Source organism: Rhinolophus sinicus, chromosome X (genome assembly GCF_036562045.2).
Source record: "Rhinolophus sinicus isolate RSC01 chromosome X, ASM3656204v1, whole genome shotgun sequence".
Lineage (NCBI taxonomy): Eukaryota > Metazoa > Chordata > Mammalia > Chiroptera > Rhinolophidae > Rhinolophus > Rhinolophus sinicus.
The window spans coordinates 50,045,876-50,060,570 of record NC_133768.1 but is presented as its reverse complement, the minus strand read 5'-3'; the positions used below and the strand labels follow the sequence as shown (position 1 = coordinate 50,060,570).

Below are 14,695 nucleotides of genomic sequence, written 5' to 3'. Positions count from 1 at the left end.
ACATATTTAATGTAAAGGCCAGTTAATGCTTAGATTAAAAATACAATTTGATTTTGGGCTGGTTTAACACAATTCATTAATTTAATTTATGAGAAAAAAAGAAATATTAAATCTTAGTCATTTACAAAACAAAAAAAAATAAAAAACTAAGAAACCATAACCCATTTTAGAGAAACAGTTATTTTGTTTAAAGGGAAGCCTGCCAAACTCACATATTCTGTCTTATCTTAACCTAACACACACACACACACACACACACACACACACACACACACACACACACAAATATCCACCATTGTTACCTTAGTTTAAAAATTTTAGCCCAAGTTTGAAATACTATCTCACTCAGTTACTGAGTAAGTCTTTAGACATTTTTTCCAACATTCTTTTGGCCAGCTTTGTCAAACTAAAGTGCAGTGAATTGACAATTAGAGAGAAATGGCGATACAGACAAGCCAAAGACATAATTCAAGAGAAAAAATGGTCTTATAAGGAAATTACTAAAGCATTTTATTTATTTCCTCTTCCGCTGTCAACACCAACCTTAACTTTTTAAATACCTAAAATGTAATATTTGTTCTAAAGCTAATGGTATCAACCACTTAAATAAATGATGCAGTCTCCCATTCCCCTAGTGATATAAAAATAAATTCCACCTCGGTTTTTGTAAATGTTCTGTTTATGTTAGAAACTATTTCATACTATTATTGTCTTTCCAAAATATAAACTACTTCAGTTCAAGATCCTGAAAGAGGATGTTAACTCATTCATTTCCATCTAAGTGGAAGATTTCAAATTCCATGACCTCAATTATTTGTTTATTGTTTGTACAATAACAGTAAATAGGATAACAACTGTAGTTGCTGCTATGAACAGTTTCTTTCTGGAAAATTCTGGAAGCAGGAAAACAAGGGAGAAACAGATTGGTCCTCTAAGTCCTCCATAGGCTATAATAAATTGGTCCTTCCTGGTGACTGTATTCACATGACATTTGCTTATGAAGAAGGTCAGCACAAGAATTCCTAAATTTTCCAAAAAGAATAGTTGAATAATCAATCAACAGAAAGAAAAATGTTGCAAATGTATTATAATAAATTCATGTTAAACTGGAATTCTAAGGATTTGTGACGAATAATTTAAAAATCTAAATGAATTAAACAATTAAAAGATTTATTTCCAATCATTGAGAATCACCTGAAGTTTAGCTGAACCAAGGCCCTACAAGTAGGGACATAAAAGAGAAGCCACCTGGAGAATGGTAGGAGAGGCAGAGACACAAAATGGGCTGGTCCCACACCCACATGTGACCATTAAAAATAAGGAGGAATATCTTAACTGCAGAGGTTTCCCCTGGAGGAGTGAGGGGCCCCAGCCCCACAGCGGGCTCCCCTGCCAAGTTTTCGGTGTAGGGGAGAGAATTCCCCATAACTTCTGGCTGTGAAATTCAGAAGAGATCGTCACTGAGAGAAACAGATAGGGGTTGCAGTCTTAGATGCTGCTCTTAAAGGGTCCACACAGGAACTTACTCACTGATGGACTCACTCGCTCTGAACACCAGCACTGGTGCAGCAGCTCAAAAGGCACTGGGGACATATCAAAAGAAACTGAATTATCTAACTTCAGGGTGAAGGATGGAGGGTAGCTTTCTCCTGGATGGAGAAGCTGGCAGAAGCAATTATTTCCTTGTTGAGCATTCCCCCTCCCTACATGCAGATGCAGTCTGATGCCATATCTGAGTCTCCATCAAACTGACTATCACTCTGCCCTGCCCCAGTGATTCCCTGAGACCTCACCCCACCCACCTTTTGGGCAAACCCAAGCCAATTACAGTGGCTTTTCTGTACAAAAAATCTGTCTTAGCTAATGCTATGAACTTTTCTAAAGTCTCTTAGATTCACACAACCCAAATAAGCAGCATCTGGCATTGGCATGTCCTGTACCTCTAGCTGAAAAGCCCAAGTACAGCACTAGTGACAGCCAGCCTTGGTTCAAGATTTGGCCTACCAAGGCACCTCCAATCCCAGTGAGAGTGGTGGCCACCCGTGGATTGCTTTGTGGAATAAACCAGGTGGCCAAGGGCAGGGCACAGGCTGTGGCTAAACTTGGCCTGCAGCAGGTCCCTTCCCAGGAGGCTCCAGCACTGGCACACGTGGTCAGCTTCAGACCAAGCCAGAGTATCATCCAGACACCTCCAAGATGACACACCCCAAGGGCAGACTGGGTAGGTGCCAGAGCCCATCTACAGCAAACCCTGCTCTGTAAGGTCAGCCCTTGCACAATATCTCCTCCACTAAAGTCATGGCAAGTCCTCACAAAAATAAATATTTGACCCTTAACCTAAGGGTTAATCCCTCCCACTGATCTGCAAACAGTAATGAAGGCTCAAATACAAAGGGAGGGCACACAACCCGCAAAAGGGACACAGCTAGAACACCTGCTCTGGTGACCAGCTCCCACCAGACACATACTACAAGGCCACTCCACTAAGACTGGGAGGCATAGCAGCCCTACCTAATACATAGAAACAAACAGGGGGAGGCAGCCAAAATGGAGAGACAAAGAAGCATGTCCCAAATAAAATAACAGAACAAAGCTCCAGAAAAGAAAACTAAATGAAATGGACACAAGCAAACAACCAGATGCAGACTTCCAAACACTGGTTATAAGGATGCTCAATGATCTCAAGGAAAACTTCAAGAAAGAGATAGGAAACATAAAAATGGAGATAGAATACAAAAAAGAACCAGTCAGAAATAAAGAATACGATAACTGAAATGAAGAATACTTTAGAGGAAATCAATACTTGATTAGATGAAGCAGAGGACTGAATTGGTGATTTAAGAGATAAGGTATCAGAAAACACCCAATCAGAACAGCAAAACAAAAAAAGAATTAAAAAAAAAATGAGGATAGTTAAAAGGGCCTCTGTGACAACATCAGGCATAGCAACATTTGCATCATAGGGGTACCAGAAGGAGAAGAGAGAAAGCAAGGAATTGAAAAACTATTTGAAGAAATAATGACAGAAAGCATCCTTAATCTGGTGAAGGAAATAGACATACAAGCCCAGGAAGTGCTGAGAGTCCTAAACAAGATGAACCCAAACAGGCCCACACCAACAGACATCATAATTAAAATGCCAAAGGTTAAAGTCAAAGACGTAATTTTTTTTATTTTTTAAATTTATTGGGGTGACAATTGTTAGTAAAAATACATAGATTTCAGGTGTACAATTCTGTATTACATCATTTATAAATCCCATTGTGTGTTCACCACCCAGAGTCAGTTCTCCTTCCATCACCATATATTTGATCCCCCTTACCCTCATCTCCCACCCCCCCACCCCCCTTACCCTCTGGTAACCACTAAACTATTGTCTGTGTCTATGAGTTTCTGTTTCTCATTTGTTTGTCTTGTTCTTTTGTTGTTTTTGGTTTATATACCACATATCAGTGAAATCACATGGTTCTCTGCTTTTTCTGTCTGACTTATTTCGCTCAGCATCTCAAGATCCATTTTAAAAGCATCAGGAGAAAACAAGTTACGTAGCTACACGGGAGCTCCCATAAGACTTTCAGCTGATTTCTCAACAGAAACTTTGCAGGCCAGAAGGGACTGGCAGGAAATACTCAAAGTGATAAAAAGCAAGGACCTAACAAGCAAGATTACTCTACCCAGCAAAACTGTCATTCAGAATGGAAGAATAAAGAGAGCTTCCCAGACAAGAAAATGTGAAAGGCGTGTATCACCACCAAACCAGTATTACAAGGGATTTTAGAGGGACTTCTTTAAGACAATAGTAATAATAATAATAAATTAAAAATATGAACAATAAAATGGCAATAACTACATATCTACATATTACTTTAAATGTAAATGGATCTAAATGCTCCAATCAAAAAACATAGGGTGGACTAAACGGTAAGAAAACAAGACGCTTACATATGCTCCCTATAAGAGACTCACATCAGATGGAAAAGCACAGACAGACTGAAAGTAAAGTGGGAAAAAGATATTCCATGAAAGAGGAAATGGTGCATCCTGCACAACACAAGCCGTGGGAAGGCGAGGGAGGCGGCGAGGGTTAAACTATAATAAAGAGACAGAGACTCATATACAGTTAAATCACAGAGGACCAAGGGACTCGCAGCCTCAATAGACTGGAGCTCCGAATCGAGTCACTGACAGTATTTATTGATTACAAACAATGAACATTACATGATTAGAGGCAGGGTCTGTGAAAATCCTACACCAATTAAAAAAAATGATTTCAATACCCAATTATTTGTCCCAAAGCAGCCGAAGTATGTCGTCCCAAGATGACTAAGGTGCGGTATGCACCACTCTGGGGGAGAGAGTCTCTCGCGGTGAAACTGTCCCATGAGCTGAGCAGAAAGAGCTTGATCTTAACGCTCTAATGGGCCTCTCTCATAATAAGGTGAGAGGGCGTAGCAGTGGCAAGCAGCAGCTTCCCACAAGAACAAGAGGAAGGAGGGCAAGGCTCCTTTTTATTATTTCTTATTACAGCTCATTGGGGTCTCAACGGGGTCCCGACTGGCTTGAGTTGTCACTCCCACGAGGAATCTTACTCGTCTTTGACCGCAGACCCTTCTCTTGAAGACCAGGTGGAGAGACTCAGGATATTATAAACTCAACCCCAGAGAGGCACAGTCCCACAACTTCTTCTTTCCTTAGGTTGGGGGGGACAGACGGCTAGGCTGCTGTGTGATCACAAGGAAACAAACAAAAGAAGCTGAGGTAGCAATTCTTATACCAGATAAAATAGACATTTAAAAAAAGGCTATACAAGAGACAAAGAAAGACCCAGTAATCCCAATTCTGGGTATTTATCCAAAGAAACCCAAAACGCTACTTCATGAGGGCCAGGGCATCCATATGTAAATTGCAGCATAGTTTATAATGACCAAGATGTGGATGCAGCCTGGGTTTCCATCGATGGATGAATGAATAAAGAGGAGGTGGTACATATATACAATGGAATATTGCTCAGCCATGGAAGATAATGGGTTCTTGCCATCTGTGGCAGCATGGGTGAACCTGGAGGGTATTGTGCTGAGTGAGGTACGAGGTCTGGCGGTTAAGTTCGCAAACTCATCCTAGAAAAAGTCCTACAGACCTCATTGCTGAATATCACTATGGTCATCTTTGAAGTACTCCCCTTGGGAAGATATGCACCGATGCCAACGCCTAGTCCACACTTCAAAGCAATTTTGGAAATCTTTCTGGAATGGCCATCCGAGCTGTCTTCATATTACCCTTCATGTCCTGAATATCATCAAAATATCTTCCTTTCAAATATTTCCTTTATCTTTGGATAAAGAAAGAAGTCATTGGGGCAAGATCAGGTGAGTAGGGAGGGTGTTCCAATACAATTGTTTATTTACTGGCTAAAACTCCCTCACAGACAGTGCCATGTGAGCTGGTGCATTGTCATGGTGCAAAAGCCATGAATTATTGGAGAAAACTTCGTCTAACTTTTTCATGCAGCCTTTTCAGCACTTCCAAATAGTAAACTTGGTTAACTCTTTGTCCAGTTGGTACAAATTCATAAAGAATAATCCCTCTGATATCAAAAAAGGTTAGCAACATTGTTTCAACAAGTTCACGAACTTAATTGTCACATCTCATATGTCAGACAGCAAAAGACAGATACAGTGTGATTTTGCTTATATACGGAATCTAAAGAAGAAAATACACAAACAAAACAGAAATTCTTATAGATACAGAGAACATTTTGATGGTTGCTAGATGGGAGGGATATTGTGGTGAGTAAAAACGGGGATGGAATAAGAAGTACAAATTGGTTCTTACAAAATAGTCATGGAGATGAAAAGTAAAGCACAGAGAATATAGTCAATAATATGGTAATAACTATGCATAGTTCCAGGTGGGTACTTTCCTAGATTGGGATATCACTTCTTAAATTATATAAATGTCTAACCACTATGCTGTACACCTGAAATTAATATAAAATAATATGGAATGTCAAAGTAAACAAATAAATAAGTAGTAAAAAAATTCCAATTAGTTTCCAAATATTTGTTATCAACATTTCAGTAAAAACTTGTGAAGCATAGTTATTTGGATTAAATATGTTGATCAGCATAAAGTCATCACAACCACTGATGACCTTCTTCCTTTTAGATCTATACATCTTTCATGATATATTTTTTCAGGTAGAACAATCATTAAAATATAGTTGTGAAATATATTAAACAAGTCTCATAAATTGATGAGTCACAAATTTCTAAATAAAGATCAAAATAGCAATACATAACCAATCATATTTATTTCATTAAAATATTATCAGTATTAGATTTTAATAAGGCCTAAAACCTTGTTTGACATTAAAAATAAAATATGTTATATATAATTGAAAAATGTCTACCTGGTATGTAGACATTACAATGCATATAATATTTACAATGGAATAACAGTTAAACTAAATCCATATTAATATATGAAGGTAACACTGGTATAGCTATTTAATTTCCATATTTTTATAACTATGGACTCTTTCTTTCAAATATCTTTGCAAAAATCCAACCATACTTGTATACATTATTAAAAAAACAAAATTACTTTGATTAAAAAAAAAAAGTTTTACTTCCTAAAATTACTTTCAGAGAGCTTTCTTTAAGTAGATGTATTTTGTTTTGGTTGTAGTTTGGTTCATCCTTTTGAGTGTTCTCAGATTTTTAGAATTAAAGCAGTGCAATTCCTTTATTTAGGCCCATGTGGAGTACCTGAGATATTCTGCAAAAGCAGTCTCTATAAACAGAATATAACATTTATCTTCAGTCTTATTAATACAGTTGAGCTGACCCAAGCTAGTGAACTAAAAGCTAAGTAATGTGACCCGTGCTGGTTTTAACATTTAATGAGCTAGGTCTCCAGAAAGTTCAAAGCTTTGAATAAAAGCAGTTTTTCCCCTGCTATACAGAGTCTAAAGTTCTGAGATTCAAGTCTCAGCCAAAATATTTTATTATTCACACTTGTCTATAGTCTAAAAAAACTAGACATAAGCATGAGAGAAGTAAATGCTTGGTCACATACCAGTACTGTTAAAAAAACATGGGTTAAATCTTTGTCCCACAGATCTGACTCCTAGTGATTACATTTCGAATGTGTTGTGGTGAATAAGCTTATCAGACAACTTACTTCAAGATAAGAATGAGAATGCGAGGTTCCTAGACAGGTGAGTTGAAAGTAGGGATCCTTATACAAAATATGAGCTGAAATAAATTGGCCAACAGACAATTTAGCCAAAATTGATTTGTTTGGGAAAAAAATCCCAGATCCTCTTTATTGGAGTATACAGCAATTTGGAGGGCTGTGGGAGTAGTCTTGCAACCTCTATATGTGATTAAGAATTTTGGTCTATTTTTCTATTTTTAAAAACATTTTAATTCAATTTAAATATTTACAGTTCCAGAAAATGAAAGCAGTCAAACTGTTAGAGCAGGCATAATTAACTAAAATACATAAAAACTAAATTCTATAAAAGTTTCATATTCTTAAATTTTCTTTTAAAATACTCTTTACCTCTTTTAATTCTCTTTCATTGTTACAAAATCAGAGTAAGCTCTGAGAGAAAAATACAAATATGCAAAGGAAGAACATAATATCTATAATGTCACCATTCCAGAGAAAGTTACTGCTAACAGTTTAGAATAAAACTTTGCAAAGCCACATATGACTATGTTTATATTACTATTTTTATAAGTTTGTTTTATCTATTCTCCTACTGTTGAACATACTATAAGTTGTTCCAACCATGCTTAATCGTATACAATAGAATTTCAAATTTCTAACCACTCTTATGCTATATTAAAATTACCTGAACTCACTGCTAGTGACAGTATATTCATTTAAGGCCAAATTACCATTTTGAATAAATGGAAAAGCCATTCAGCTTACTTTCAGTCAAACGGCATTTGTTCAACTTAGGTGTATTGTTTTAGCAATACTGACATATTGCCAGGATGTTGACCTTTCAGTTTTGTTTATCACAGGTCTTATGTGGGCCCCCAAACCAAAAAGAAAGAAAATTCAGATGCATCAACTTGTGAAACCTTCTAATTTAATAGAATTGAAAAATAATATGATTTAATACAGCTGAAATCCAAAGGAAAAACAAATACCATGGCTTCCTATGGCCTGTATCCAGCTCATCTCTACTCTGCTTATATAGGCATAATCTTAAACTAAATTGTGATGCAAGGATTATGATGTTATAGACACCTCATTAACTATATTATGATAGGGCTTCCTTCATGTCTTCTCATGTCAGAGGGAGAGACTGTCTACACATTATAGTTTGTAAATACAGTGGTACTGGAAACAAGATTGTTTTGTCTCTTGAATTTTCACACAAAACTATATATACAAAACTATAGAAATCCTAACTTCTATCTCTAACATTTTCTCTTCTAGGTCTCAACATTTTATAGAAAAAACTCAATTATCCCTGGCATTTTTTTCTTTTCTGTCAGCTACTTTTCATAGTACATAATTACGAAGTAGACTTCTTCCAATTTTATTGAAAACCATATTTAAATAAAAAAGAACATTTTGCAACCCTAGTGAAATTTTCCAGTGGGCTCAGAATAGATTAGAAATTGCCTTCTATGAACTTGCATGACATTTAACTGGTTTCACTGTTAATAGCCAAGATAAACACATTTTTTGATATAAAGACACCCTGGCCAGCTTTACTATTCATTCTTTTTTTAAAATTAAACTTTATTGGGGTGACAATTGTTAGTAAAGTTACATAGATTTCAGGTGTACAATTCTGTATTACATCCTTAAAATCATAAGCAACTTTCCTAATGTGCTGCTCAGTATTGCTAGAGTAAGTTTCATAGCCTCCAAAGAAATTACAGCCATGATGCTATTCATTTGTGGAGGAGGATAAAATTAAATATAGAAATGTCAAGAAAATATGATAAACTATAGACTGAATTCCTATGCAGACAATAAAATGTAAGATTAGAAACAGCTGAATTTATCAATGAAGGTGTGATGCTTTTAGGATGAAAAATATGCTGCACATGTGTATTTCACTTTAGTACCAATGGGATTTTTAAATTTTTCTTAAAGATTTTTATTAAAATATAGCTAACACACAATATTATATTAGTTTCAGGTGTGCACCATAGTTATTCAACATTTATATACCTAAAAAAGTGATCACCATAAGTCCAGCTACCATCTGACACCATACCTGACACAATATTATTGACTATATTTCCTGTGCTGTACATTACATCCCCATCCCCATGACTTGTTTTTTTTATACCTAAAATTTTGGACCTCTTATTCCCCTTCCTTCACCTTTTTCTCTGCCTTTTTAATTTTTCAATTACAGTTGACATTCAATACTATTTTATATTAAGTTCAGATGTACAGCATAGTGGTTAGATAATTACAAAACTTAAGAAATGATCACTTTGACTTAGTCTAGTACCCACCTGGCACTATACATATTTATTGCCATATTATTAACTATATTCCCTGGGCTTTACTTTACATCCCCATGACTACTTTGTAACTACAATTTGTTGTTGTTGTTGTTGTTGTTGTTGTTGTTGTTCTTCTTCTTCTTCTTCTTCTTCTTCTTCTTCTTCTTCTTCTTCTTCTTCTTCTTCTTTTTGCAGATGTACTTTGTTTTATTTTTTATTAAATTTATTGGGGTGACATCAGTTAGTAAAATTATATAGGTTTCAAGTGTACATTTCAATAATACATCATCTATACAGTGCATTGTATGTTCACCACCCAGAGTCACTTCTCCTTTCATCACCATATATTTGACCACCTTTACCTTCTTCTATCACTTTCCCATTCCCCCTTACTCTCTGGTAACCACTAAACTGTTGTCTGTGTCTATGAGTTTTTGTTTCTTCATTTGTTTGTCTTGTTCATTTGTTGCTTTCAGTTTTATATCCCACATATGAGTGAAGTCATATGATTCTCAACTTTTTGTCTGACTTATTTTGCTTAGCATGGGAATATAAATTGGTACAGCCAATTTGTACTCCTTAATCCCTTCACTTTTTTCACCTTGCCACCCAACCCACTTGCTGATAAATAGAGCACCCGTCGGACACCAATACATAGTTATTACAATATTATGGACTATATTCTTGGACAATATTATGGACTATATGCTATACACTGCATTTCCATAACTACTTTGTAATAACCAATTTGTACTTCTTAATCCCTTCCCTTTTCACTCATCCCCAAACCCCTCCCATCTGGCAACCATCAAAATGGTGTCTGTATCTATGAGTTTGTTTCTGTTTTGTTTGTTTGTGTTGTTCTATAGATTCCACATATAAGCAAAATCACATAGCATCTGTCATTCTCTGTCTGACATACCACACTCAGCACAATACCCTCCAGGTCTATCCATGCCACTGCAGATGGCAAGAAGCCATTCGCTCACATGGCCGAGCGATAGTCCATTGTATATATGTACCACCTCCTCTTTATCCATCCATTCATTGACAGACACCCAGGCTGTTTCTACATCTTGGCCATTGTAAACAATGCTGCAATAAACACATGTGTGCACACATCCCCTTGAAGTAGCATGTTGGATTTCTTCAGATAAATACCCAGAAGTGGGATTACTGGGTCCTTCTCTGTGTGTTGCTATAGCCTTTGTTTTAATGTCTACTTTGTCTGGTATAAGAATTGCCAAACCAGCTTTTTTTGTTTGTTTCCATTTCCATGAAATATTTTTTTTCATCCCTTTACTTTCAGTCTCTGTGTGCCTTTCAATCTGAAGTGAGTCTCATGTAGGCAGCATATGTAAGGGTCTTGTTTTCTTATCCACTCAGCTGCCCTATCTTTTGATTGGAGAATTAACACATTTACAGTTAAAGTAATTATTGATAGCTATGTAGTTATTGCCATTTTATTATTCATATTTTCTATCTTTTTTTTTCTTTTCTTTAAAGAAGTCCCTCTAACATTCCTTGTAATACTGATTTGGTGGTATTGAACTCTTTTAGCTTTTGCTTGTCTGGGAAGCTCTTTATGTGTCCTTCGATTTTAAATGATAGCCTTGCTGGGTAAAGTACTGATGGTTGTAGGTCTTTGTTATTAATCACTTTTAATGTTTTGTGCCAATCACTTCTGGTCTGCATAGTTTCTGTTGAGAAATCAGTTGACAACCTTATGGGAGCTCCCTTATAAGTTACTAGTTGCCTTTCTCTTGCTGCTTTTAGTATTCTCTTTGTCTTTAACCTTTGGCATTTTAATTATGATGTATCTTGGTGTGGCCCTCTTTGGGTTCATCTTGTTTGGGACTCTCTGCACTTCCTGGGCTTGTATGTCTATTTCCTTCACCAGGTCAGGGAATTTTTCTGTCATTATTTCTTCAAATAGGTTTTCAATTCCTTGCTCTCTCTTTTCTTATACCCCTATGATGCAAATGTTGGTATACTTGATGTTCTCCCAGAAGCCCCTTAAAACGTCCTCATATTTAAAATTCTTTTTGATGTTCTGATTGGGTGTTTTCTGCTACCTTATCTTTTATGTCACTGATTTGATCCTCTGCTTCATCTAATCTACTATTGATTCCCTCCAATGTACTTTTCATTTCAGTTATTGTATTCTTTATTTCTGACTGATTCTTTTTTATGTTATCTATCTGCACTTTTTTTTTTTTTATGTTTCCTGTCTCTTTGTTGAAGTTCTCTCTGAAATCACTGAGCCTCCTTAAAGCCAGTGTTTTTAACTCTGGATCTGGTTGATTACTTATCTCCAGTTTGTTTAGTTATTCTTTTTCTGGATCTTTGCTCTGTTCTTTCATTCAGGACATATTTATTTATCTCTCCATTTTGGCTGCCTACTTGTGTTTGTTTCTATGTATTCGGTAGGGCTATGTCTCCTGGTCTTGGTAGAGTGGCCTTACATAGTAGGTTTCCTGTGGGGCCCAATGATGCAGTCTGCCTTGTCATGTGCGGTGGGTATTCCAGGTGTGTCCCTTGTGTGGGTTGTGTGTGTCCTGCTGTTGTAGTTGAGTCCTGGTTGCTCTTTGTATGTCAATGATAAGGACTGATCCTCAGGCTGATTGTTTCTGAGGACTGGCTGTGACTACAGTGGAGAAGTTGTCATGTAGAGGCTGACCCTATGGAACAGGATTGATTTCAGCAGGCTATGGTACCTGCCCCATCTGCCCTTAGTGTGTGTCATCCTAAGAGGCATCCAGGTGATGTTCAGCTCAGTCTGAAGCTGGCTACTGGGCTTGCCAGTACTGAGGCCACCTGGCATGAGCCACAAAGCAATTTGCAGGCAGCCACTAACCACACTGAAATTGGCACTGCCTAGAGAAGCTAAGCCATGAACACAGGTTGGCTGCCACTATTGCAGGGCTTGGGGCTGCTGAGTAAGTGGTATGGGACACACCAAAGCCAGATGCTGCCTGTTTGGGTGTTGTGACCTTTTGATAGATTTTAGGAAAGTAAGAAGCATGAGCCAAGACAGGGCATTTCTATGTAAAAACCACTGGAAATGGCTTGGTTGTGACCAAAAGTTAGGTAGGGCAAGGTCTCAGGGAATCACTTCGGTGGGACTAAGAAATTATGTTAGCTAAGTTGATAGAGACTCAAATATGGTGGCCACCTATATCTGCATGCTGTGAGAGGGAGGGCTCAACAAAGAAACGATGATTCCAACTGGCACTTCTGTCTGGGAGAAAGTTGGCCCTGCAGACATTGCCCTGAGGCCCCACAACTCAGTTCCTCCCTATATGTCCCTGGTGCCTTTTGAGCTGCTGCCCAAGCACTGGAGCTCAGAGTGAGTGAGTCCACCAGCTAGTGAGTCTGCCAGTGAGTAAGTCCAGGTGTGGGCTCTTTTAGAGGAACACCTGGGACTGGAGATGCCCTCCATCTCACTCATTCACAATTTCTGCTGGTTTCCATAGCCAAAAGATATGGGGACTTCTCTTCATGGCACTGGAACCCTGAGCTGGATAGCCTGGTGTGGGGCTGGGACCTCTTGCTTCTCCAGAGGGAACCTCCACTGCCAAGATATCCTTCCCAGTTTTTAATGGTCACATGCAGGTATGGGACCAGCCTGTTTTACATCTCTGCCCCCCCTACCAGTCTTGAGGTAGCTTTTTCTGTATATCCTTAGTTGTAGAACTTTGATTCAGCTTGACTTCAGTCAATTGTCAATGAAGATTGTTCTGTAGTTTAGTTATAATTTTGATGTTGTCATGGGAAGAGGCAAGCACAGTGTTTACCTACTCTGCCATCTTGACACGAAGTCCAAATAGAATATTTTTTTAAAATATCAACATTGGACTAAGAAGGTTTAGCTGCAGCCAACAGTAAAGTCATATAGCAGGTGTGGTTTGGCGGCACCAGATGCCACTGAGCTTCTGCTAGGGTTTGAGGAAAAAACACGGATGGTATGTATTTTCCTGCTAGAGTCAGCATTCTCGAAGACACAGTAAGTGCTTTAATAGCACTGATACAGACATTAACAATGTGCATACATGTGTGTGCTAGGCTAGGAAGTTGTAACAACAGCGCTGAAGGCAGTGGTGACTTTTACTCCTTCTTTGTAAATTGGGGTGAGTCAGGGGGTTATAAAAATTCAGAAAGAGAAGAATGAAAGAAAACTCTCAGCTCTCACCCTAGCAATAGTAATAGTATTGAGTATTAATTATTAGTAGTAGTTCTTACTAAGAACTCTAAGTAATTCTTAGGAGCACACATATTTATTATATCATACTATATTACAATGGCATTAGTACTTATAATAGTAGCAGCAGCAGTATTATTATTAGTAGTAGTAAAACCTAACATTTACAAATAGCTTATGATGTGCCATGCTCTATGCTAAGCTCCTGGACTGCAGTATGTCATGCAATTCTCACAATAGCTGGCAGAAGTTGATAGTATTATCACTGTCATTTTACAGTTGAGGAATCTAAGGCCTAGCAGGAGTATGTAACTTTCTCAAATACATAAGTCTAAGTAGTGAAGCTAGGATTTGAATTCAGTTAATCTGATTTCAAAGTCTGATTTTTAACCTTTCTATTATGTACCTTCTATATAAAAGGAGATATAAAATAGTCTGCTTATGAGAAGTAAAGCAAATATAGCATATTGTAATTTTAAATTTCTTGCTTCGAATGCATCCCAAATTCAATTGACATAGTTTATTTAAGCAACAATATTCCCTATATCTGATGCTCTCCAAATAAGACAAAAAATGACAGTGAAACAAATGTAAGGCCAATTCCATTCATGGTTATCTCCAATAGTAGAAACATCAAGGAAGATGAACATAAGAGTATCACTAACACTACTCCATATCTTCATGAAGTACTTGATAGTGGTATGGGACTTCTGAGAAATGTTAGCTTCCACATAGTGTTTTATGCTCGTAGCACAGGCAATAATTCTAAAGAAGGGAAAAAATATGTAAGGGTAACACTTGCACTTAACTTTAAGGGAAAGTGATCACGCAAATGTTCTTGAAGACTAAACCAGGATTACTGTTACTTAAGATATCTTACTCTGTTTCAAAGTATGAAAAACATGTTTCCTCAGACTTTATTCAATAACATTTCTAAGACTATCAAATACTTAGTTTTCAAAATAAATGACAGTTTCTATGTCCTTTTGTGTGTGAGAACCACCTG

At 37.3% G+C, this 14,695-nt stretch overlaps 1 protein-coding gene across 1 annotated transcript in view; it reads right to left on the bottom strand.

Moving 5' to 3' along the window:
* Positions 1–810: 810 nt before the first annotated feature.
* Positions 811–14,695, bottom strand: part of LOC109437982 (sodium/hydrogen exchanger 2) — a 68,606-nt gene continuing 54,721 nt past the window's right edge. Inside the window, exons 4-5 of the mRNA XM_019717536.2 lie at positions 14,242–14,454; positions 811–1,027 (exon numbers count right to left, since the gene is read on the bottom strand). Of these exons, the coding sequence (XP_019573095.2) occupies positions 811–1,027; positions 14,242–14,454 (430 nt within the window). The remainder of the gene's footprint in view (positions 1,028–14,241; positions 14,455–14,695) is intronic.